General features: G+C 36.4%; 13 protein-coding genes across 13 annotated transcripts; 10 read left to right on the top strand and 3 right to left on the bottom strand. All coding sequences in view use genetic code 12, as the record gives it.

Moving 5' to 3' along the window:
* Positions 1-793: 793 nt before the first annotated feature.
* Positions 794-4284, bottom strand: SPAPADRAFT_67014 (uncharacterized protein; the record flags this gene model as incomplete). The annotated part of the gene is made up of 1 exon (XM_007375608.1): positions 794-4284. One exon carries the CDS (start codon positions 4282-4284, stop codon positions 2752-2754), a length of 1533 nt encoding a protein of 510 aa, XP_007375670.1.
* FCY23 (Fcy23p) lies at positions 910-2499 on the top strand (the record flags this gene model as incomplete). Its single annotated transcript, XM_007375609.1, has 1 exon — positions 910-2499. The coding sequence occupies one exon, from the start codon at positions 910-912 to the stop codon at positions 2497-2499; it is 1590 nt and encodes a 529-aa protein (XP_007375671.1).
* Positions 4285-6342: 2058 nt separating the features above from the next.
* SPAPADRAFT_61465 (uncharacterized protein) lies at positions 6343-6822 on the top strand (the record flags this gene model as incomplete). Its single annotated transcript, XM_007375607.1, has 1 exon — positions 6343-6822. A coding segment is annotated over one exon (388 nt), but the record flags the coding sequence as incomplete, so codon positions are not given.
* A 50-nt stretch (positions 6823-6872) lies between these two features.
* SPAPADRAFT_61464 (uncharacterized protein) lies at positions 6873-9122 on the top strand (the record flags this gene model as incomplete). Its single annotated transcript, XM_007375606.1, has 1 exon — positions 6873-9122. The coding sequence occupies one exon, from the start codon at positions 7021-7023 to the stop codon at positions 8656-8658; it is 1638 nt and encodes a 545-aa protein (XP_007375668.1).
* A 345-nt stretch (positions 9123-9467) lies between these two features.
* On the top strand, positions 9468-9644 carry SPAPADRAFT_61463 (uncharacterized protein; the record flags this gene model as incomplete). Its single annotated transcript, XM_007375605.1, has 1 exon — positions 9468-9644. The coding sequence occupies one exon, from the start codon at positions 9468-9470 to the stop codon at positions 9642-9644; it is 177 nt and encodes a 58-aa protein (XP_007375667.1).
* A 70-nt stretch (positions 9645-9714) lies between these two features.
* SPAPADRAFT_139014 (uncharacterized protein) lies at positions 9715-11586 on the bottom strand (the record flags this gene model as incomplete). The annotated part of the gene is made up of 1 exon (XM_007375604.1): positions 9715-11586. The coding sequence occupies one exon, from the start codon at positions 11584-11586 to the stop codon at positions 9715-9717; it is 1872 nt and encodes a 623-aa protein (XP_007375666.1).
* A 770-nt stretch (positions 11587-12356) lies between these two features.
* MNN2 (Mnn2p) lies at positions 12357-16730 on the top strand (the record flags this gene model as incomplete). Its single annotated transcript, XM_007375602.1, has 2 exons — positions 12357-14679; positions 15016-16730. The coding sequence occupies one exon, from the start codon at positions 12496-12498 to the stop codon at positions 14338-14340; it is 1845 nt and encodes a 614-aa protein (XP_007375664.1).
* Positions 14553-16508, top strand: SPAPADRAFT_55850 (uncharacterized protein; the record flags this gene model as incomplete). Its single annotated transcript, XM_007375603.1, has 2 exons — positions 14553-14679; positions 15016-16508. 2 exons carry the CDS (start codon positions 14553-14555, stop codon positions 16506-16508), a joined length of 1620 nt encoding a protein of 539 aa, XP_007375665.1.
* Positions 16731-16734: 4 nt separating the features above from the next.
* NIT3 (putative hydrolase) lies at positions 16735-17652 on the top strand (the record flags this gene model as incomplete). The annotated part of the gene is made up of 1 exon (XM_007375601.1): positions 16735-17652. The coding sequence occupies one exon, from the start codon at positions 16735-16737 to the stop codon at positions 17650-17652; it is 918 nt and encodes a 305-aa protein (XP_007375663.1).
* Positions 17653-17952: 300 nt separating this feature from the next.
* SPAPADRAFT_61459 (Aldo/keto reductase) lies at positions 17953-20161 on the top strand (the record flags this gene model as incomplete). The annotated part of the gene is made up of 1 exon (XM_007375599.1): positions 17953-20161. One exon carries the CDS (start codon positions 17978-17980, stop codon positions 18881-18883), a length of 906 nt encoding a protein of 301 aa, XP_007375661.1.
* On the bottom strand, positions 19022-19909 carry SSU81 (osmosensor; the record flags this gene model as incomplete). Its single annotated transcript, XM_007375600.1, has 1 exon — positions 19022-19909. The coding sequence occupies one exon, from the start codon at positions 19907-19909 to the stop codon at positions 19022-19024; it is 888 nt and encodes a 295-aa protein (XP_007375662.1).
* Positions 20162-22051: 1890 nt separating the features above from the next.
* On the top strand, positions 22052-23186 carry AOX2 (alternative oxidase; the record flags this gene model as incomplete). The annotated part of the gene is made up of 1 exon (XM_007375598.1): positions 22052-23186. One exon carries the CDS (start codon positions 22069-22071, stop codon positions 23095-23097), a length of 1029 nt encoding a protein of 342 aa, XP_007375660.1.
* Positions 23187-23839: 653 nt separating this feature from the next.
* On the top strand, positions 23840-25515 carry CTA8 (stress-responsive transcription factor; the record flags this gene model as incomplete). Its single annotated transcript, XM_007375597.1, has 2 exons — positions 23840-23884; positions 23908-25515. The coding sequence occupies 2 exons, from the start codon at positions 23840-23842 to the stop codon at positions 25513-25515; spliced, it is 1653 nt and encodes a 550-aa protein (XP_007375659.1).
* Positions 25516-25895: the final 380 nt, after the last annotated feature.

The following is a 25895-nucleotide window of genomic DNA, read 5'->3' as shown; positions in this document are numbered from 1 at the left end:
CCAAAATATACTCTGATATTTTTAACAGTTCCATAAAGTCGAAAATTTACTCAGAAAAAAACAGCCTGGTTAGCTCAATCGGTAGAGCGTTTGACTCTTAAGTTAGACATCAAAAGGTTGCGGGTTCGACCCCCGCATCGGGCTTTTCTTTTTTCCTCCATTTTTGCAACAACATTTACTTGTATTTTGGCTAATACTGCTAACCAGCACAAATGGAAATTTGAAGATCTGCAACGTACTTTGAATATTTTGTACTTAAAAAGAGTTTAAAGTGTAACATTACTAGACACAGTTTTGCAGCTGTGGTTGGCACGTGACATGTCAAAATCGTGTATTGGAGTTGCAAACTCCGCACAATTTTGTTGCAATCAAACTAGAGTTTCTTTTCATGTTTTAGAATTCATAAGAACGGCAGGCTTTGTCAAGGGGGAGGGGTATTTCCTGTTTATACCATAATCTGACAAGTTTTGACTGTTTCGTACTTAATAACTGTGGATCGATTCAAACCCTACATAAACTTGTGCTTTACGAGCTTTGGGATTGTAACAAGGGTCTTATTTGAACCTTTATTAGCATTAAAACTTTTTTCAGCAACTTCTAAACAGATTCAAAGTTGTATCGTCGCGAATGCCTTTCACATCTATGGCGTTTTTGCTTTCTTTCCTAAAAAAATAATACTCCACCTTAAAAAAATGACTCAGTGAAATTTTTTTTTTTTTTTGACTCAGCTCCAAAGGCCTGAAGAAAAAAAAAAAAAGATACAAAAAGAACTTTCGTTTTATAATCACAAGATATTTTGCATCACTAGTACATATAGAGCAAACGGCTATGAGCAAGAAGCAGACAGAGAAAATCTCAGAGGTGGACCTAACAGGAACTTCAGCAGCAAACCATTTTCCGGCAGGTCATATGGAAGATGTCAGTTCCGATGAGAATAAAAATTCCATTTTTCATTCCATGTTCCATTACCTTGGAGTAGCTTCCCGTAAACTTGATGCCTTAGGGGTTGAAGCTAGAGGTATCGAAAGAATCGAACCTTACGAAAGATCAACCAACAGAACCAAATTATTAATTAGTGTCATGGGTCTTTGGTTGTCAGCATGTGGTGGTCTTTCTTCTATGTCTTCGTTCTACTTGGGTCCACTTTTGTTTGGGCTTGGGTTAAAGAATACTATGATTGCAGGAACAGTAGGTCAAATATTAGGTTGTGCCATTGCTGCGTATTGCTCCTTAATGGGACCTCGTTCAGGATGTAGACAAATGGTTAGTGCTCGTTTCCTTTTCGGGTGGTGGTTTGTTAAGTTAGTTGCGTTTGTCAGTATTATTGGTGTTATGGGTTGGTCAGTTGTCAATTGTGTTGTTGGTGGTCAGATTTTGGCAGCTCTTTCAAATGAAAAAATCCCAGTGTGGGCAGGAATCATTATAATTGCTGGTATATCACTTGTTGTTGCAATCGGAGGTATTAAGCAATTATTGAAAGTGGAAACATTCTTAAGTTTACCAGTTAACTTTGCATTTTTATTATTATATGTTGTTGCATCTAAGAAATTTTCCTACTTGACTTTAGAAGATGCCATAACCGATCCTGCCACAATTAAAGGTAATTGGTTATCATTCTTCTCATTATGTTATTCCATTACTTCTACTTGGGGCTCTATTGCTTCCGATTATTACATCATTTTCCCAGAAAACACTCCAGATTTGGAAGTATACACCATCACATTCATTGGTATTGCAGTGCCAACTACCTTTGTTGGTGTTGCTGGTTTATTAATTGGTAACGTAGCACTTACTTATCAACCCTGGGGAGATGCATATGAAAAATTGGGAATGGGTGGTCTTTTAAACGAAGCATTCAAGCCATGGGGTGGGGGTGGAAAATTCCTTCTTATCTTGATTTTCCTTTCTTTGATTTCCAACAACATTCTTAACACATATTCCGCTGCATTTGGTGTTCAATTGGCTGGTAGATTCCTTGCTCGTATTCCCAGATGGTTTTGGGCATTTGTATTAACTGCCATCTACTTAGTTTGTGCCCTTGTTGGAAGGGATCAGTTTGCTACAATTTTAGGTAATTTCTTACCTATGGTTGGTTATTGGATCTCGATGTATTTTATTATTTTACTTGAAGAAAACACAATCTTCAGAACTGATAGATTCAAGTATTTGTTTAAATTCGAATTTCCTGCAACTGAAGAGCAAGAAGTGGAAAAGGAAAGAAGTTATGGTACTTCAGAATTACGCCGCAATCAACACTACAACTTTAAGATCTGGAATGATTATGATAAATTGACAAGAGGCTTGGCTGCAACTGCTTCCTTTATCATTGGTGCTACTGGTGCCGCTGTTGGTATGTCGCAAACTTACTGGATAGGACCAATTGCTACTAGAATTGGAGGTGAATATGGTGGTGATATCGCTATGTGGTTGTGTATGGGATTTAGTGGAATTGTATACCCCGGGTTACGTTATTGGGAATTGAAAAAGTTTGGCCGTTAGGTTAGACTTTTGCTGCATTATTTAAGAAACTAATTATATGATAATAGAGTTATCACCATTCCTAAGTCAATAATATTTTAGAACCTTGTTTATTACAAATAGCAAGGATATAGATTTATATTTCAACGAACTGGTTCCGTAATGTTTAGTATACTCATAGTCGACCCGTTGATAGCACTTAATGTGGGCGAGGAAGGATATTGTTACAAATAAATAAGCAAATAAATATTACCTTTGCTTTGCAAAGGCTTTTCAATAGCGGCCCACCTTTACAGGAATATTAATAACCACATTATTCTTGGATTTCCAGTCAAACTTAACCACCAAATGTAAATAATACAGTCTTACCATATGACAACTTTGAAAATTAGGAGTGAGATTAAACCCACCGTACACGTTCCTGGTTCGAGATTTGTCACCCAATGAACGATACATTCCTTTAAGATTCACCTTAATTTCTTTGTTCAGGTATTCAACTTTTGGAATAGCGAAATTGGAATAATAAATATGAAATCTGAGTAATTTCTTTAGCCCCGAATTGTCTAACTCATGGCTTAATCTATACAATTCACCCTTCATTTTAATAATAGGGTTAACTACTATGTCATTGTATTTTCGATTAGAAAACGATTCAAATAACATGGAATCATCGATATAAACGGGACAAGAAGCATACGTTTTCCCGGTAGCAGCAACCAATTCGGCACTGATAGACTTTATAGAAGGAGCTTCTCCACCTTTGGTCGACTTAAACTCTATCGGTATGCTCAAGGTTTGATTCAAGTCAGGGTGGCCTGGAATGGCGGGGACATATTTAACTTTAAGACCTTGTAAAAGGTTGGCATCAAATTTAACACTGGAAACTTTGCTATTTCCAGTAATAACCTGTTTATTTTGCAATGGGGTTATTCTCAAATTGCACATAATTTGATTAAATCTGTCCTTATTAATGTAGATAGTTTCGTCTAATAACTTACTCAACAAGGATTCATAGTTTGTATTAATATGTTCTTCGTTTGTGTACTGGGGAATGATTGAAACTTCTTTTTGAATTTCTCCAACATTGACATATTCACAATTCTCTTGCCGCAATATATACCCAGAAAGATTGTACTTTACTTCTGCATTGCAGAACATTGTGTAGTGTGTTGTAGGAGGAATCTCTAAATGGTTAGATACATGAGCGCACTCGCTATCTAATAAATAATTGGGAATTCTAAAAGTGAATGGGTGCTTGTGAATCAGGTTAGCGTCAATATGAAGGAGTGGACAAATAACACTATCAAAGTCAACCATGGATAAGAAAGTTTTAGCTTTGGTTTCGGCAAAGGATATACTTCCCTCAAGCAAAATGTATATAGTGGAGAAGTTAATTGGAGAATCACATGTGTTTTGAAGTATGAGATGGCCCAGAATAGTTTCTCCTTGTTTATAGTCATGATTTGAGGGTTGATCGAAGCGAACTTCCAAGCTGATTTTGTTAGTGCTGGTCAAAGATTGTAATGTGCTTGAGATTGAAGTAGCCACCGAGACTGTCAGGGGGTTAGAGTTTTGCATCAAGTCCGAAGATTCATCATGAAGCAGACTGTAGCTAGGAGGACCTGATAAGTATTTGAATTTGTTATGTACAACTGATTTATACATGTAATATGACGGCAACACATTGCTTTCTTCAGGAATACTGAGGATACTTTGCACATCATCATCATCATCATCATCACAATAGTAAGGATCTTGAAAATCAGGGCGGTTAAATTGTTTGCAATCATAAGCTGGAGCACACATTGTTGTTTGTAATGGATCAGTGGGATTATTGAGTAAACCTTTCAAACTTCCCAGAAGATGAAAAACCAGAAACATTGCTGTTAAATAAGGGGGATCTTTCTTTTCTCCGGGACAGAGGATTTGATTTAGATTTATAGGAGTAAATAAACTCAGATACAACTATAATTTTTTTTATAGCCGCTGGGCATAGAACACAAAATCAAAGTTTGAGTATTTATAATCTTTCGATAAGCCTATTTTATGATCCCATTTATCCCGAACAGGTATCTACATTGGTATACAGCAGGGCACAGCCTAGTGGCTTCTTCTTGTTTCTCCATAATCCCGATTTCAAAAAGGTGAAAAAAAAATAATCTTAACAAGCCGGGGGAAATTTCGCAAAACAAACCTCCCGAAATAATATTTTAATACAACGGTTTTATGCATGATATGTGAACAATAAGGTGGAGACAATCTCACGATGAAACTCCAATTCCTACAAATTTACACCAGGAAAATATCGGGTGTACACGACAGAATCAAACCTTTTGTGGCTCGTTCTAAGTTGAAGATTCTAACCAAGCCGTTCGAAGATGCCAAGGCTAGATATTTCTAAGGATGTGGGGTAATGAAAGGAAATAAAAAAAAACCGAAAGCAAATGCTAACCTTGTCCAACACGGACCGACCCACTTGAGTTATTATCGTACCAGAGTATTGGCTAAGCTGTGTTATATAGCGTAAGTAACATAGCCACCAACAAAGATCTTACTAATTAGTAAGACCTATGCATTCTTAGTAATCAAAATTTCTACTCCACTTACGCCACATATAAATCTAGATTTGAAAAAAAAAACAAACTTATCACAGATTAACAAATCCAACTGAGCCCCTTATTGAACTTTTATTGCTCAGGGTTTTGATAGTTTAAAAAGAAATCCAAGAACCAAATGAGAAAGGGTTAATGACGTCAAAGAACTCGTGTGTGTATCTCTTTTGTGGCTTATTTGAGGTTAGTACAATCTCTTGATCTCCGATTGAGCCTTGCGCAAACGGAAAGCGGCACAAAGACGGAGTTGAAACACCGCCCCCTTGGTATATTTCCTTGCAAGAAACAAATATACCACTCGTCTGTTTTTCCTTATTTCAGCAAGTTTTGGCCAATGGTAACAACGATCTAATAAATAAACGCAAACGCTTTAGCTATTTGATATAGTTCAGTGACAGATACAATGCGGTTGTTTTAGACCAAGCTAGAAATTTAAAAGGAAATCCCCCTTGAAAACTTTGTAAACAAAGTACCTTCGAGTATGATCCAGTTTTTAGAGATTAAATGAAAAAGAGCTTCTCGAAATGAGTCAAACTTCAGATTACCCCTGTTAAGCTAATGACTATTGGATTTTCAGATTGTGGATTTTTTTGTTCTATCGAATTTGTATATTTCCTAAACGATGACTCACGCACCCTTACCTAACTTACACCTCATGCATGCAAGATGAAAAATGACTATAGTACTAAAACGGCTGTTTGTACTATTATAAAAGATTAAAGCATTTGAACAACCAATCATTCGAATGGATCTATTGTTTTGACTCTGCGTGCATATGAGACAATATCATGTGATAGGCCAGATAATATTTCTCGTAAATTTTGTTGATGTATGTTCATCTACTAATATAAACTACTGTTGGGATATTGTGGCTAATTATTCAATATTTATATCACAATTATGTGTTAACGGGGTCATACCACATCACAATTAGCTAGATGATATAGTTATGGCATTGTTTAACACTAAATGGTGATTTGCAAATCTAGTTCAGTTTCAGCTTGTTTGACTCGGGTTCATGTTCCCGGTTAAATTGCGAAATAGAAACAGATAGAACCAATTTGAGCGCAAAAAAATAAATTCCGCACCTTTGTGCTTAATAATCCAATTTTACATTCTATTGTTAGACACAGAAGAATTAGTCACTTGAGGCGGAGAAACAAATAAACAGTTTACAAATAAAATCCGAACTTTTCAAAATTATAAATAAACCAAAGGTTTTATCCCTTTGTAGTTTTTTTTTAAACTCTATATTTGAACGTATTCCTTCATATCCAACCATACCCTCTTTTATTTTTTAATTATGGTTGACCTTTCCGAAAGCACCAAGCTGGGGTTTCATGAATACGACAAATCTGTCAATAAACCTTCATATGATGAAACCGTAGGAAGCATTTTACCTTCTTATTCCATGTTTACGAACACTATTCGTATGAATGCCACAGTTCCAGAAAATGAAGAAAGGGATGATAACCCACCCCCAAACTACCAGGATACCCCTTCAATCACGTCAGATGATCATGGTACTTCCTTATCTTCCAGTTCCCACGCGCAATTATCGCTCGGAGCAAGCGATTCCGCAAACACCAGATCCACTACTACTGAGGAAGACGACGATCTCATTTCCAGTTTAAACAATAACTTCATTATTGCTGATGAAAACACCCACGCTTGGCAGGAAACGATTTTAGATAATATTCACCGGTTGCCTAATTTGACATTTGCATCTCACAAGATTTCTGAAGCCGTAAAGATTGAAGTTTTTTTCACCAAAGATATTTGTGAGATTGGTAAGAAGCCTGAACATGTTGATCCATCATTATTCGAATATAAGCAAGGTGATTTGTTGAATGGGTATATTAAGATCAGAAACACGTCGGACAAACCTATACCATTTGATATGTTTTATTTGTTATTTGAAGGTAATTTCATGATTGCCAACAAGAATGACAAGCTGGATAGACGTCCAGTCCGGATCCGAAAATTCTTGGAAATGTTCGATTTTTACGGAAGTTGGAACGAAGCACATATTAACAGGTTGGTCACTGATTTTGGTAACCCTTACGAATGCCCTAATATTTTTGATCCTATTGATGGCACTTTCCTAGCATTTGGAGACAAGAAAACAATTTTTCCCAATAAGGTTTATAAACGGATTTTCACATTCAGGATTCCAAACAATTTGTTAGATTCTGAATGTAACGAACATAACTTGTCCAAACACGTTGAATTACCTCCTACAATCGGTATGTCTCGTTGGGAGTTGGCTCATTTCCCCGACAGAGAACATAATAAAATCAAAGATTTTTCATTGTTGGATACTTCGATAAGTTATGGGGTCATGGCGAGATTTATTGGTAAAAAATCCACATGGGAAAAGGATTTCGGTAAGATTAATACCAGTGCATATTCAATCGACAAGAGATTAATTAACTCCAAGGGTGATGAATATACTATTTTAAAGGAATTGACGAATTATGTGCGTGTGGTTCAAAGAACTAGGATTCCTACTGATAATGAAAGATTGATGAAGTTGTTGGAAAATAAATTAATGTATAACAACTTGATCAGCCGAGTTAAAGAGAAGATTGAAGCTGGTAAGCAAATGATAAAATCAATTGAAAACAATGAATTCAATGCTACTGTAGATATCGGTAGGCAATTGACAGAAACAGAAATAGAGTTGGCAAAATGCAAACAAGCATATAGACGTGATGCGTACCGTGATATTAAAGCAAAGAAGATTGTGGAGAAGTATGATATATTTTTACCACTCATGAAAAACTCTATAACTGGCACCAAGAATATTGGCACCTTAAACTTGTCTACTCCAAAACAAGAATATTGTGTGTGTTATATCCCTCCATCTAGATTTAGAGAAAAGCCGATAGATGATATAGTCCCTTCATGGAAATTTGATATTCCCTTGGACTTGTCTGTTTCGTTTCCCTTGGGAAGCAAGAATTCCACTCCTCCTTCCATCAAGATGATTTCGGCTGAATTAGCAGTACTGACTATTCGTTCTCGTCGATTACCTATCCCTATTGAATTCAACCATGATTTAATATATAACAAGCAAATTGAAAATAACAGAGGATTCAAGGATGAAGATACATTCCAAAACAATATTATCATACCTTTCCAAAAACTTTCTACTGAGTTGTACACTTTATGTAAGACTTTAGGAGCTGATAATTTCAAAGTAGAGAAACGATTGGTTGATGATTTAAAGGCAATATGTGAATTGGAAGAAAAGAAACTTAACTTGAATGTTTCAGATATGAAAATTAATAATGCGAAATTCAATTCTAAACTAATTAAATGGGATATTAAAGATAATACTGCTAAAACTTCTATAAACGTTGGTGTTAATTTAGAAAGTTTGGTTCTTAAAGGATTTGAAGGAAGCCCAACTTTAATGAAATCTTATGATCGTTTCAATTTGGTTCCAGATTTCCAATCTTGCTTTATGAGTAGATTATACCATATCAAAGTGACAATATTATTGTCAAACAACGATTATGTCAGGATTAAAGTTCCGGTTAGAATCCAAAAAATTACCACTTAGCGAGGCTAGACCTCTTGTATTTAGTTATTTCCTTTTACCTTAATATGCATAATAAATTTTAATTATAGAATCGGATTTTTCTTATTGCCACAGCAAGCAAAGAACTAACCCGAAAGTTCCCTGCAGGTCAAAGATCCCTTCAGCAGTAATTTCAGTTTACTTATTATACACTTTTAGCTGAATCTACTAAATGCATCTCGAACTGAAGCACTAAAAAAAAATCGGCCGAACATTTTATCAATCGGATATGTGTCGGATCCTGAGGCTATGAAATAGAACATTCCAAAGGGTCCGCCGCTTAGAAATTAAATCGTACTTCAAAACAATATTATCTATTATGTAAACAACAATATAACTGAAATTTCTACAAGCAAATGTCATACGCTAAGATAGGAAGTGTGCATGATTTTGTACACCCTCGCCCCCCACGTAAGCCTTCCCCGCGAGGCAATTTAAAATTCATCATTTATTTTCGCAACCGCAATAATATACAAGTTTTTATACTTTATTTGCTTTTTATAAATCCCCCCTGTAATCCCCATCGTAGCCTATAAATACCTTTAGATTTCGCTTCTTCTTTCATTTGCTCATTTCTATCATAGAAGTCAATAACTAAATACAATATGTCCGGTTTCGAAAAAATAGTAGCTGATTACACTCCTTGCAAAGCTAGAAACGCTGGCAAGTATGGTAAAGAAGCTTACAGTTATTCCCCATGTGGGTTCCATAACAATGCAACTAATGATACTTGTGATTTAACGCGTGAATCAATCCTGGACCATCCAGATTATCAAGGATTTGGACTTAATATGGCCCAGGGAGCTCCTGGAAGTATTGCAGGTTCAGATTTTGGTATTGGTGACAGACGTGATGTCATTCGTGGTAAATCAATTTCTTCAAATACTGATTCCAGTTTAGGCATCGAATTCCAACAACGTTATACGTATTCCCCTTGTGGTGACAAGGATGAGAGTATTCCTCTTTAGTTAGTAACTAGAGTGTATGCAAGATAGTCTGTTTTTTTTTTTTTTTGCGTGTTTTAATATACAATTGCATCTAACTACTACATCCACATTGTAACATGGCATATTCATCTCCCTTTTGGCCTTGAAGTATCCATGAATTTTCAAGTTCTTTCAATTCATCTCCCCATTTACTCTTGTCAAATGGGTTCAAACTCATTTTTTCCAATTTCTTAAGGTGCGTGATATTTTCCCCTCTTGATTCTTGAGCCTGGGCAATTACTTGATCCAAAATCCAGTTTCTTGGTAAAAACAATGGATTATAGTTTCTTGGATCTGGTCTGGATTCATATGCTAAAGATTTAACTTTCAAATCTTGATAAGTAATTAACCATTCAGCGATCTCCTTTAACAAGCTAGACTTATCATGTCTAACATTGTTGAAATCAACATCCTTCAATATCTCATTCTCAGCAATTGAAACATAGTCTGCTTGGTCCAAATTAATATTTTGCAAAGTCAAAAAGAATAAATTGAAATCAGTCTGAAGCTTAAGTAAAATTTCCAATAAAGGAGCAATTAAATTTATTTGATGGAAATCTGGATTTTTAACATCAATTAATTCATGAGCCAAACCCAATCTATTGAAAAATGTCTCCACGTATTTCTTGGTGAATGCATATTGGAACATATCTCCACCAACTTCAATAATCTTAGTGGCTCGTTTAATAATTGAATCTTCCCATTCTTCCTTTACTCCTTCTTTAAACTCTGGCGTATTTACTAATTCAAGCCCTGCACCTATTAACTCAGCCAAATCTTCTCCAAAACGAGTCAAGTTCCACCATATAGCAGTAGGGGTATTTCTATAACCATATCGTCTTTCATGGTCTTCTGAATTAGGAGTATAATTAGGATCATACTTGTCCATGATGGAAAAAGGACCGAAATCAATAGTAAGTCCCAATACCGAAGTGTTATCAGTATTCAACACTCCGTTAAGGAACCCATAACATTGACAAAGAGCGGTTGTTTCCGCATTTCTAACAATAATCTCATAAAACATCTTATCATAATCGCTCAATTCTCCAATTACATTTGAGTTGGAATTAAACAAATCCGTCTTCAAATTTATAATCCTATTGAAATTAGCAAATTTAGTATTATTGAACGTGAACAATTCTTCTATGACGTAATCTGATAAATCTCTGATTCCTTCACGGTCACCTCTCCATCTATACAAATCAAATGAACCTAATCGAACCCAGCTTTCGGCAAATCTGGCCACAATAGCACATCTTTCGGCACCATGACGTTGGGCAATAGTAGATGGCAAGTATGTCAAAGCAAGTGCTCTCGTAGATGGAATACCAATAGCATTCAAGTGTTCAGATATGATATATTCTCTAATTGAAGATCTCAAAACAGCTTTTCCGTCAGCAAATCTAGAATATGGAGTTTTTCCTGCCCCCTTTAACTGAATTTCATATTTATCACGATTTGCGGGGTTTGAAGAAGAAGAAGAAGAAGAAGACGACGACGACACCTTGGGTACTTCAAACAAATTGACAACTCTTCCGTCACCTAATTGTCCTGCAAATTGCCCAAATTGCCACCCTGCATAAGCTTGCGAGTATGGCATAGGGAATCCTTCCTTTTCGAAAGTTACCTTATCTTCATAAAATTCTCCACTTACAATCAGTTGAAAAACAGGGTCTTCAGCTTGTTGAGGATCTAATCCCAAATCCCTCAATGCATTTGGACTGGCAGTAAGGAACTCATATTCTTTTCTAGGAGTAGGCAAAGTCCATGAAAATCCACCACTTAACAAATTTCTAGGTGTATTAGTAATTCCATTTTCATTCTTCAAAGCTACTTCAACTGTAGGGATTCGATTATCAGGCTTGATACGTTTGGTGAATGAAGATGACTTGGGTATGTCAAGCAATTTACCGGTATGTGTCATTCTCTTAAGGATAGTAGTTCTGTTTGAGGAAAACATAAAGTGGTTGCTTATTTCAGATATTTATAAGCAAACAAAAGATGGTTTTAAAGTCCGAAGAAAAATAACTTGATCCCCACTAAACTGCACAGTGGTAAAAACGGATTGTTCGGGTGCCACACGAGATAACTTAATATGAACATGAAGGTTATCAAAACATAACCTAATGAATCTTAACTTTATCAGGGTCCTTTAGCGGTATCCATAATGAGAGATTTGCGATGGCGCAGAGGGGAAGATAACACACGTGCATATACTTACAGCAGCTTGCTGAAAGTACTAACCAATAACCAAACTCAAGAAACAATACATGATAAGAAGCTTGACTATGCGTTTGCTTCAAATTGTTACTGACTTCAATCAATAGTATCCCAGTAAACAAATCTCAAATTGACGTCAAAGATCTGAAACCATTTTTCTTTTTGTGTAGTGTTATCTATTTTCGCGTTATTCCAGGCACATGGTTGCTAATAAATTTGTGTTGCGATTGTTATATTACTTACTATCGTTATGTTACTTTATCACTACTTTCATTATAAATGTGACTTTAGTACCATACAGACTAAGATCAACTCTATTTGTATTGGTTTACTAGATTCACGACACAAAGAGAATATTTAGATTGCTATCGCCAATTGTATTGCGCGTTTAGTCGCGTGTTCTAATTTGATCCCGCCCTTGAAGTAAAAAACGGCTTGCTCGCATAAATCAAAAAAAAAAAAAAGAAAGAAAATACCACACTGAGGCATCTCGCACCACAAATTGAAATTAGCTTTATCTACAATCACCATTTTAGACCATCTTTTTGCCGTGTCGTAATTCTGCATAACTAAGTTTTCTTTTAGTTAATCTTCCTTCTTATCACCATTGTCTATGATGAGACCCAAATACCGCTGGCTATTGCTCATTCTACTATTGCTAATTGGATTACATTTGAGAAGTTCGCAAAGTGGACAGAGTGGTAATAATCTAGCATCCATTCTTGAAAATTCCTTAAATCGTGGCCACACGCAGCGAAATAAAAGACCACAACCAGGAGAACACCTTGATAAACCTCAAGACGAAGCAATACCTAAGAAATCAGGCGGCGGTTGGTTTAGCAAGGATAGATTTGCCCAACCACGACCTCTATCAAGGTTTAAGATTAAGAAAATTAGAGACTATACCATCTTCTTTGACAAGTTGGAAAAGTTTGCTATAAAGCAACCTTCAATTAAGGATAGATACAAGACTGAGAAGGCACATGAAATGTTTTCCACTCATGTTACCCATAATCTCAACAAAGAATATTTGGAAAATGTATTGGATATTTCCGATCAGACATATAAAGAGTTGAAAGATAGTCATCACCGATATGTCACTGAACAGATTCCTAAATTAATCAATGATTATGGTATTAGCACCTTTGGTAACATCCTTCCCTCTGATAAGGACTGGAAGAAGTATCATGGGTCTTCTGGTTATGTCTTGGTTGGTGGTGGCCAATACACTTGGTTATCATACTTAGTCATCAAACAACTTCGTGCCACGGGGGCTAAATTTCCAATTGAATTGTTTATCCCTTCCTTCGAGGATGTCGATCAAGAATTTTGTGACAAGGTTTTACCAAAATTCAATGCTAGATGCAATGTTTTTGATTCAATATTGTCCCGAAAATTAAAGGAAAGATTTGATATTGGTGGTTATCAATACAAGATGTTGGCCATCTTGAGTTCCAGATTTGAAAATGTGTTATACTTGGATTCAGATAATTTCCCAGCACGAGATCCGGATTACTTGTTCGAATCAGATTTATACAGGAAAAACCAATTACTTTTATGGCCAGATGCATGGGCTAGAACCACCAATCCAAAATTTTATGAAATTGCCCAAGTAGACGTTAAGCCTAACAAGTTGAGATACACCGATTACGATGTCTTTATGGCAGGAGGAGTTGAGAATTTAAAGCCTTTGACGGCATATACATTTGCTGACTCTTGGTTCCATGATTTTGAGAACACATTGCCTGATCCTACTTCCGAAACCGGTATGTTGCTTATTAACAAAACCAGCCATTTAAAGACGTTACTTCTTTGTTTGTATTACAATGTATTCGGACCTCATTACTATTATCCATTACTTACTCAAGGTTCAGCCGGTGAAGGTGACAAAGAAACATTTATTGCTGCTGCCCACGTAATGAAGGAGCCATGGCATCAAACATTAAAGCAATTCAAATGGACAGGATACTACAGCAAAAATGATGGAAAATTTGCGTCAAAAGCATTGGCGCATTACGACCCAATTGATGCCATTGAGGATCCAACTGCTGGAGATGTTGATGTCATATTCATGCATTTGTCATACCCTAAATTTTATCCTAATTGGTTGGTTGATAACCATGATTTAATTTATGAAGATGGTGAACATATTAGAATGTACCTGCAAATCAATGAAAATGTAGGATATGATTTTGATTTACGAGTCTTGCAATTCTTCACGGAAGGGTTATGTCATAATTATTATGATGCATCAGGTAAACCCATTGATGGTACTGCAGGCGTGAGTCTTCAAGAAAATTACATGGGTCGGTACCTTTCCTATGTGGCTCAAGATTTTGAGGAGAATACCAAGAGATGTGAGGAAGTCTTTATTCCTCATTTGATGTGGTTAAAGAAAACCGAGGGGCAGGAGTATCTACATGATTTTTATAAAGCAGCAGATGAAGATGATGAGTAAGGAAAATATTATTAATAGACTTTTTTTTTTTGCAACCGCTAAATGTAGTTTTGAGCTTTGAAGTAGAAAATATAGAGGCTTAAGTGATGCCAAATGCCGTTTCTGCCCGGCACTGCGGAGAAAACAAGTGCACTGACAATATCAGAGGGGTAAATAAGTCACTAATAAGCTGAATTATGCGCCTCCCTGAATTTCAAATCACTTCCAACAACATGCCTTGTATTAATAAGTTATACCAAATAGCGACATTTAATACCAGCGTAAGCAGTTGCTTAAATCAGAGACTACACACGAACTCAGCTAGAACTTTATCCAGAAATTTCTTTTTTTTTCCGGATCGTAAATTTGGCATCTCGGAACGGCTTCCCATGCCTGTTGTTTTTGGAATTTAAAAAAAATATTTAACAAATCCCGGAGAAAGCCAAGATTTGCTTCATCTTCCCTTGCTTGCTGATTCAAGATTTGTTTGCCTTTTTTTTTTTTAGAACTTGTTCAATTAGTTTGTGAATGAAGCTAGAATTACAACTAACAGCAACATGATAACTAAGATGGAAGCAGTAGAAGGAATACCGATGACAGAGACAACATCGGATACGATCGTACACAGCACAGAGGCACCAGTGACCAAAGAGGTATCCAAGACTGCCTCAGAAGCTTCAGTGGTATACTTTGCAGAACCAAACTTCGAAGAAATATCAACATTCAGAGAAATTTTGTTTATGATATTCATGTGTATGTCTCAGCTAATAACCCAGGCGGCGGTGGCACAAACCATGAACACTTCTATCCAAATAAGTGAAACATTTAACGTTGGCGATCAACCTGGTGAAATTTCTTGGTTTTCTGCAGCATTTTCCATGACTGTTGGTACTTTTATTTTAATTTCAGGAAGAATAGGTGATATGTATGGATATAAGAAGTTATTCATAATTGGGTATGTGTGGTTTGGAGTATTTTCATTGATGTGTGGATTTGCAGGGTTAACTACATCTACTGTATTTTTCGATATTATGAGAGCATTTCAAGGTATTGGACCGGCCATAATGATGCCCAATACACAAGCATTAATTGGATCATTCTACCCTGAGTCGAAAAAGAAAAATATATGTATGGCCTGTTTTGGCGCAGTTGCTCCACTGGGATTCATTCTTGGTGCACTTTTCAGTGGGCTTTTCACCGTCAAAGTTTGGTGGGCTTGGTCATTCTGGGTATGTGGGATAATAGGTATTGCCCTTGCAGTTGCTGCTTTTTGGGTTATCCCCAAGAGAATAGGCGTCAAGTCTCAAGGTTCATTTGATTACTTGGGCTCAATTTTCGGTGTAAGTGGGTTAATATTTATTAATTTTTCCTTTAACCAAGGTCCAAATGTTGGATGGGAGAAACCTTATGTTTATGTACTTTTGATTGTGGGGTTCTTGTGCATAGGTGTATTTTACTTTGTTGAAACCAAAGTAAAGGATCCTTTAGTTCCTCCATCAGTTTTGAAAGGAGATACTGGGTTTATATTAGGATGTATTGCTGCTGGTTGGTCATGTTTTGGGATTTGGCTATTCTATATGTTCAGATGGGCTCTACTAGTTGACGAATCTGGCCCCATTATGGCAGCCGTACTTAATATAACAACTGGTCCAATGGGATTCATAGCTGCTATTGGAACTGCTATTTTATTAACTAAAATTCCTTCAGCGGTGGTTATGTTTTTAGCCATGATAGCGTTCCTTGTCGGGAGTGTTCTCATGGGAACTAGACCAGTGGGACAAATATACTGGGCGCAAAAATTTGTTAGTTTGATCATTCAACCATTGGGAATGGATATGTCGTTTCCTGCTGCTTGTATATTGTTAAGTTCGGCCTTGCCTAGACGACAACAAGGAATTGCTGGCTCTTTAGTGTCTACCTTTGTCAACTATTCTATTTCCATAGGGTTGGGATTTGCAGGTACAGTAGAACGTTATACTACGTTACATATGGAGCCAGGACTTCCCACCACTATTCATGGCATGAGAAATGCATTCTATATGGGTATGGGGTTGGCTGGATTGGGTGTTGTTCTTTCTACCGTATTTATATTTATTCAATTGAGAAATAGGTCTAGAAATACGATTGTTGAAGAGGAGTCAATTAAAAGTGAATCCGGTGGTGATTCTGAAGTTCAACCGTTCCATTAATTTATAGATTTATAGAGTAATTAATAATTCATCAATTAACGAAAGTTAACCATCAGATTTGTAGGAGAAGAAGGAGAAGGAGAAGTCAAGAAGATTAACTGACTCGGTATCTTAACTTCTTTGAAAATCCACAGCCATTTGCGCGCGCACAGGCACAAATAAATCTAGATTTGATCGAGTCCTGTTTTAAAATGAGTCAGAACATACTCTTTACCACCAAACTAATATGACAGTTCCACCAGTATTAAAATCTCCCTTATCTAAATCATTGAAGATCGCCTTGATCCAATTGAAAGCAGGTGCAGATAAAGCTGCCAATTTAACTAAAGTCACCAAGTTTGTTGAAGAAGCTGTAACTAAGTCCCCCACTCTTGACTTGGTTATGTTGCCAGAATGTTTCAACTCTCCTTATGCAGTTAGCGAATTTAGAAATTATGCCGAATTGATTCCTACTGGAGAAACAACTACACTTTTGTCTTCATTGGCTAAAAAGCATGGTATTTTCATTGTTGGGGGATCGATCCCAGAAATTGCTCCTGAAGAAGGAAACAAAATATTCAACACTTCTCTTACATTCTCACCTGAAGGAGAAATTATTGCCAAGCATCGTAAGGTACATTTGTTTGATATCGATATTCCTAATGGAATCACGTTCCAAGAATCATTGACCTTGACAGGAGGTGATAAGGCTACTGTGTTTAAATTAGGTGAGTTTGGAAATGTTGGATTGGGTATTTGTTACGATATCAGATTCCCCGAGTTAGCTTCAATTGCATCTCGTAGTCCATATAGTTCATTTGCAATGTTCTATCCCGGTGCTTTCAACACCACTACTGGACCTATGCACTGGCATTTGTTAGCCAGAGCTAGGGCAGTCGACAATGAAATGTACGTTGTTTTATGCTCACCAGCAAGAGATGTTGAAGGAGGTGGATATCAAGCATATGGTCACTCTTTAGTGGTTGATCCTTCGGGGAAAGTCATTGCAGAAGCTGGGGAAGAAGAGGAGGAAATTATATATGCTGAATTGGACAAGGATGCAATTCCCAAGGTTAGAGATGGTATCCCTGTACATTATCAAAGAAGATTCGATGTTTATGGAGATTTTGTCGGTGAAGGCAAGGCCAAGGTTAGCGATAAATAGGTCTAGACGTAGTATTTCTAAAATGAACAATATAAGCCCATGGCTTAAATATTTCCTGCCCACGCAAAATTACACAATTTTTAACAATGAAGTTTTCACACCATATTTATAGACAATGTTTGCTAACTTAGTTTAGCTCACGATATTTCCAGTTTCGGAAGTATTACCGGAATAACCCTGGTGATTCCACAAAACCGTTTAATCCGAAAATCAATCCTTGATCCTTTTGCTTTCAAAGTATAAATAAAAAAATAAATTACGTCAAATCTTCTGTGGGGGGACGTTTTCCTTTTTTCTTAGCATAACACATTTTCTTGCAACAAAAATGGCTACCCTTAAATTAAATAACAACGCTGAAATTCCAGTCCTTGGTTTGGGAACTTGGCAATCTTCCCCTGAAGAAGTATACAATGCTGTTCTTCATGCTCTTAAGTTAGGATACCGTCATATCGATACCGCATTTGCTTACGGCAACGAAGAAAGCATTGGTAAAGCCATTCGCGATCTGGGAATTCCCCGTGAGCAACTTTTCATCACCACCAAGTTATGGTGTACTTTCCACAAGAACCCAAGTGATGGTCTTAAGGAAAGTTTAACAAGATTAGGTTTGGACCAAGTTGACTTGTATCTTATGCACTGGCCGGTTCCTTTGAATCCTAATGGGAATGACCCTAAATTTCCAACTTTACCTGATGGAAATCGTGATATTGTCCAAGGTTGGAACTTCATTGACACTTGGAGAGAAATGCAAAAGTTGGTTGGTCACGGTGCTAAGGCAATTGGTGTATCCAACTTTGACGTTTACAACTTAGAAAAGTTGTTGCAAGCAAGTCTGACTACCGTCGTTCCTGCTGCCAATCAAGTTGAATTACATCCTCACTTACCTCAACACAAATTATTAGCTTACTGTAAGGAAAAGGGGATTGTGTTAGAAGCTTATAGTCCTTTGGGATCCACAAACTCACCATTATTAACTGAACCTGCTTTGGTTAAGATTGCTGAAAAGTATCATGTTCACACAGCCACTGTTTTAATTTCTTGGGCTATTTGGAGAGGTACTGTTGTTTTACCAAAATCAGTCACTCCAAAGAGAATAGAAAGTAACTTTGAAGTTATTAAGTTGGAAGATGAAGATGGAAAAATAATTGACAACTTATACAAGGAGATTGGTGTCAGGAGAATTATTAGTCCAAATTGGTATCCAGAAGTGGTCTTCCATTCCGATGATTAGTTTATTTTCTTTTTAATAGACATCCATATATTATACAACGAAGATAAACCAAAAAAAAAATATACAAAAATTATACAAGAAGATAAAGAAGACCAATAAATATGAACGCTATTGTAGTGGTGTGATTTTATTTTCTCTTTAGTTCTCAATCAACTTGACATAATTAGAAGGACAAATACCTATTTCACCATTAGGTCTTCTTGCCTGCCACCATTTACCATCGATATCATCAACCTCTAAAACTTCGTCCTTCTTAAACGAGATCTCATTTTCATCACTAGGATTAGCATCATAACTATATAATGCCTTAGCTTTATATCTGAACGTTACCCCAGTACCTAGTTCCGATTCCGGGTACATGGTATTTCTCTTACTTTGCGTAAGGTCTCTTCCGGGTATGTCAGACGAATTTTCAAGTCCATTCAATTGTGATGATGACATGTATTGTTTAGAAGCAGGTCTTGCGCTTGCCACAGATGAGAATCTTTGGTTGTAAGTGGTGGTGGTGGCGGTAGGTTCACCCATGGCACCTAATTCTTCGACACCGTTATATTGTTCTGATTTATTGATGGCTCTGTTCAAGTTGTCATGAGTTGGACCTTGGTTTCTGATGCTGAAGGAATCAATAAATTGGTTCGTTGGAGATTCAGGGTGCCCTCCGAAATATAAGATCCAAAGTAAGTTCAAGATACTTAAAAGGATGCATCCAGCAGCACAGGTTAAGTTTGCACTGGAGTTGGTGTTGTAGATAAGGTTATTAACTGTGTTTGTACTGTAGACAAAGGCAATAGCTATAAGACCCACAAGGGTAAATTTATACAACTCAATATTATTGTTACAATACAATAATAATACTACTAATATAATCACTGCCTCGTATGCTAGACCCCACCAAGAAAGGTTGGGAAAGTTCTTTTGATTGGATGCAGCAGCACCTGCTATGGATACCACCCATGAGATGATACCAAACGATATGGTTGCTATCCCAAAGGAATCACCTGTTAAATTAGAAAAACTGTATCCCATTGTTTATTGTGATCTGGATCAAAGGTTGGAAATTTGAAGTGGGTATTGATTTAAAATGAGCGTTATACTGCACTATCTATGGTAGACGTATAATTGTGCAAGATATATGTAGTTTATTGCAATGTTGGAGCAAACAAGAGTGGTGTAATGGTTGGTTGAACCTTAAACAGGGGGATATAAAAATAATTTCTAAAAAAAGTTAGCTAGACGTGTGTCTCGTTCAAAAAGAAAAATTTGGTGTCAAATTGAGATAAAAAATATTTTTTTCCTTTTTTTTTTTGTTTTGGTGTTTTTTTTCCCTTTAAAAAAAATCTTTGTTGTGTTCGTCATGTGAAGAAGTATATGCAGGATGAACTATATCTAGGAGTCGATTTCCGATTCGTCTAAAAGTCCTGCTATAAAAAGCTTGTTTTTTAAGTTTGCTGACAACTTATGGGGGAAAGAGGGAGGGAAACTTTCTTGTTTCTCAATCAATATAGTTCATTATATAGGCTCTCCCCCCCCTTAAATACCAACTCTGGTGTTTCAATCACTACTCTAAATTTGATAAAACAAGATCTCACATTGTCCTCAGCCTTCGAATGTTGAATGACGTATGTCTAAACCTTGCTCCATGTTATCTAGCATGTGAAACAATAAAGCTTGGCCTGGATCCCGTATTATTTTTTACGTTATTCTTTTACTTCGTGTTTATTTTCAGTTTGGGTGTAAGTTTCTAACTTGTCATTGGTAACTCATTCTCATATGAAACCAATTGTTTCTAGAATCATGCTTGATTAATCTAGATCATTAATTGTATACCATATCAAGTAAATACACGTCAAAAACATCATATCTAGTCAAAACTCTCGATTTGACGTCAGATACATACCTAATAGGGTATGTTGATTATTTCTGTTCTCGTCTATTTGGGGACCGCCAAGTTTGCTGCAAAATTTGTTCAAATTTATACAATATTTCGCGTAAACTTGCATTTGCTTGATTACGCGTTAGTTTGCAAATCACCGCCACTGATCAAAAGCATTTTCTAGTAAAGCAACTAACATCTATTTCAAATAGATATTAGTGGATGGATAACTTGGAATTTGCAATACCAACACAATTGCCTTAATATGCCACGTGACTTGTTTGACACGGCGTTAATTATTGGACAAGAAAAGACTAACTCCGATTATTTGTTTTGATTTCAGATCTCAGTCTAAATAAATACTAGCCAAGGTATTGTAATTTCATGGTCAATCTGATAAAACTGTGGTAAAAAAACCGGACATTAATATCCCTTGTAAACATATAATTTTAAATCAAGATTGATCAAAGGAAACGGAGATAAATGTTTTTTGTGATACGGAAATTAAACGGCGAATGACTCAACTCCCGAATTATTCCGTAGCCAATACAATTCCTTACTAATGTAACATTATGGCTGGCCAAACACTAATTAACTTCAGCCTCATGTTCCTGAAACTTCCTTATGTGTAACTATTATGGTCATGCTTTGATTCTCGTATTTTTATAAAATACTCCGAAATAAAGTTAACAATCAAATTCCGCAATTATTTTTATAATGCTCTTTGTCGGAGTTTGATTGTTCGCCTATACCTTTCTTTTATAAAGTTCTATGGACTCAAGATTTCCGTTCCATGGAATAACTCGGGAGCCTATGTTGACAAGTGCTACTGTAATCTTCTTTATCCATGGTTATTAAATAACTAGATTACAGATGGGTCGTTGAATGCTTCGCGGCATGCTGCAAAAAAAATTACTTAAATGGTTATTAAAACTATGTAACCCCCTTAACAGCTTGACACAGTTAAAACTCGCCATGACCAAGGATCCCTTTTTAAATCTAGCTACATACCACCTAGTACAAATGGCGTTTTGCAAATATGTAAAATCTAAAACAACAGTTGGTGGAGATCGGGTTTTGACGGAATGATATCTGGAGTTGCTTTTTTTCTTTTGTTGCTAAAATTGAGAAATATACATTACAAAATATTTCCTTTGTTTCATCCCAATACCAGTATCCGAAGATGATTCTCCGAAATATGAGCAATTTACATAGACCTTAAAAAACCTGTTTATTTTAATCTTTCCTATAAATATCAGAAAGAATCCCATCAAATGTTGCAATGATTCATCTTCACATCAAACAATTAGGAATGATTACCACAGCAACCTTAAACAAGCGATTACCTATATTTACAACCTCAGTGTGCAGATATGCCCTGACATTAGCTCAACAGCACCCACCTCCTGCTAATGACCCAAAAACAAGTATTTTTGATATCAGCACCAAAGTTTATAAAGAAACAGACATCGAAAAGCATAATGATACAAAGTTTATTACTCATCCAATCTTTCCCCACCCTTCATTCCCACAAGAAGAATGTGAAAAGGTTATGTTTGAACATCGTGAACCAAAGACTTTAGGTGATAAGATTTCCTATCATGGTATGAGATTTTGTCGTAGTGCTTTTGATAAAGTTACTGGATACAAGAAATTATCTGGTACTGATATTCGTGAGCATGATGGTACTAGATATGAAATGACAGAAGGGAAATGGTTAACTAGAGTTATATTTTTAGAATCTATTGCTGGTGTGCCTGGTTTTGTGGCTTCATTTATCCGTCATTTACACTCGTTACGTCTTTTGAAAAGAGACAAGGCTTGGATAGAAACTTTATTGGATGAGGCTTATAATGAAAGAATGCATTTGCTTACCTTCATTAAGTTGGGAAAGCCTAGTTGGTTTACCAGATCAATTATCTATGCTGGACAAGGGGTATTTGCGAACATCTTTTTCTTGTGTTACTTGGCCAACCCAAGATTTTGCCACAGATTTGTGGGGTACCTTGAAGAAGAAGCTGTCAGTACTTATACCCATTTGGTACATGAGTTAGAGACCCCAGGAAAATTAACTGGGTTTAACGATATGAAGATCCCCGAAATCGCTGTTCAATATTGGCCAGAATTGACTGAAAACTCTTCATTTAAAGATTTGATTCTTAGAATTAGAGCCGATGAAGCTAAACATAGAGAAGTCAATCACACATTAGCTAATTTAAATCAAAAGTCGGATAGAAACCCATTTGCCATGCAAATTGAAGATTATGATAAGCCTCAACCAAATTACGGTTTAAAAGTAACTAAAGGTACTGGATGGGAACGTGAAGATTTAAAGCTTTAGTCGCCAGCCGATATTTATGTAATGTGTTTATGAATGAATATATGAATGTGTATATAGCAACAATAATATGAACGAGATCTTATTACAGTAAAATATTTTTTTTAGATTATGCCCGCCATCTAATATGCACTCCCAACGGGCGGGCCAAAGATTGACACCAAGGAGGAGACATCACGTGCGATATATTTCTAGAATCTTCTATGAAGCAGCCAGCTAGCACGGACCATAATTTTAATATAATTTTAAATTACTCGATAATAAACACGAGGATATAAAGTAAGATAGCTATACAATTCTTTTATTTTTATTTTTTTTTGATGGTTTACCTTGCTGTTTTCTCAACAGTTAAATACAACCTTCAAAAATAGTCATTTTGTTCTTTTCACCATAAAGGAAAAAAATTACTACGGAGAAGCGAGTATCATAACTACTAACAAAGCTAAAGAGCAACAGAAAAAAAAAACACTAGTCATCTCACACAACCTTAATTAGATAACAGCACCTTGTAATATACACCCCTAAAATCAATCAAATATGAGTGAATATGAGGACGTGAATGACCCAATAACTGAACTTCTCAACACAGAACCTCATGAAGACAACGATATCCAAGTGATTAACAGAAGCAACCCTACAAATCAAGCTTCAACCAGTCAAACAAATACCTCAAATAATAGTAATAATGACAACCTATCCTTAACTCCACTTTTAAACCAGGCACAGTTATACACAGGATTCGATAATGAGCATCATGAGAATAGCCACAATCCCGAACCGCCAACAGGGCGTACACCACTCTTTTTACCACAGGATTTAGCAAGCCCATTGCATCATGGACTCATGTCCCAAGATCTTCACAACCAAATGGTAATTAATTCCAACTATCATCCTCAAATTCAGCAATTAAAACAATATCAGGAGTTACAACATCAAGAAAACCAGCAGCCACAAATTCAATTGCCGGCTCTCCCGCCTTTATCAGAAAGTGCGATACCGACTGGAATTTCATTCAATCCCAGAATGTTTTCTCGACCTGAAGACCAAAGACAAATGTTGACACAATCACAACCACCAGCATCTTCAAGTAAGAGAAGAAGAGAAAATGCAGGTACTAAATCCCGACCTGCGTTTGTAATGAAAATTTGGTCCATGGTTAACGACCCGCTGAACCAAGAATATATAAGGTGGAACGAGGATGGTAAAACATTTCAAGTGTTCTACAGAGAAGAGTTCATGAAGAAAATCTTGCCCAAGTATTTCAAACATAACAACTTTGCAAGTTTTGTCAGGCAATTGAATATGTATGGCTGGCACAAAGTCCAAGATATCAGCAATGGTACTTTAAATCAGAATATGGGTAAAGACAAAGGCGGTGTAGAAGAGACTTGGAAATTTGAAAACCCCAATTTTATACGCGACAGAGAAGATTTATTAGAAAGAATTGTACGAAACAAAAGTGGAGAAGAAACTGTAGGGGGTTCAATGAGTGAAGATGTCAATTTGCCATTAATTCTTAAAGAATTAGAAGCTATCAAAATGAATCAATACGTTATAACTGAAGATTTGCGTCGTATCAGAAAAGATAACAAGACCCTTTGGCAGGAAACTTATCTCACTCGAGAACGAAACCAAAATCAAGCTCGTACTTTAGAAAAGATTTTGAAATTTTTAACTACAGTTTATGGAAACTCAAATGCTGGTAAAATTCTTGAAGTTGACCAAGGTCAGTTTAATCAAATGATGACACAATACAAACCACAGCCCGCGCCTCGTCCACCAACAGCTCAAACATCTGCACCCAATGGTGCTCCATATTACCGTCCTAGATTAATGTTGACAGAGGATGCACATAAGCAAACTAATAGTCCTCCTTCCGTTCAAAGCACTCGCCCTGCTCGGGTTCCATCACAGGTCGATTCTACGCCAGGTACAATTGAAGAAATTATAAGGAATTATGATACCGATAAGAGTAATACCAATCTGAATAGCATGTATCAACATTTACTTGACCCTGATCCAATTGCCTCACTTTCTTCGCCTAGACAGTTATTTCCTGAATTGCATGGCAGTAGTATGCCTTCAGAACCTATACATCATACAAACTTTGGTGTCGAAGAAGTAGAGGATGATGATATGATCAAAGGATTACAACAGAATATAGATAAACAAGGTCAATCCATTCAGCAAGTACAAGATTGGATTGAAAGATTGGCCAAGCAAAATGAGAATCAAGAGGATCCGACATTACGGAATGGCCAGGAACACCATGATGATGACACTTTTGATGTTAACGAGTTTTTGGAGGGCACGGCTACTCCGGTCAATGTACCTACCATTATTACTCCTGGACTGAATGCTACACCTAGTGAAACTAGAAAACGGTCAATCCAGGAAGTATACGATGGAAATGAGTACTAAGGGTTGTGTACTAGAAAATACAGAGTATTTATATAATTTGTAGATGTATATATTATTTGAAAGTAACAAGGTTTAATATAGCAAAAAAATTAATGGTTATGAGTTTTTGTGAAATTCACTTATTGTCTTAAGATGAGCCCTTTGCAAATTCATCTTGCGTTTTGTGGAATATGCATAGTGGGTAAAATCATGCCAGGAACGGTTGCCAACAGAGCTCATAACAGTCGGGTTTATTAATTAATTCTGTAAGATTGCAAAAATTTCAGCGATGCTCAAAAAAAAAGAAACGCCGCTTGCATGGATCCCCAAATCAGTTCAACTTGCCATACTATTGTTTGGTTTTGTAGTGAAGCAAAGTTGACCAAATATTGGGACTAATG

This window comes from Spathaspora passalidarum, assembly GCF_000223485.1.
Source record: "Spathaspora passalidarum NRRL Y-27907 unplaced genomic scaffold SPAPAscaffold_4, whole genome shotgun sequence".
NCBI lineage: Eukaryota > Fungi > Ascomycota > Pichiomycetes > Serinales > Debaryomycetaceae > Spathaspora > Spathaspora passalidarum.
Note: the sequence above shows the minus strand (reverse complement) of the source record. Positions and strands in the feature narration are given on the sequence as shown.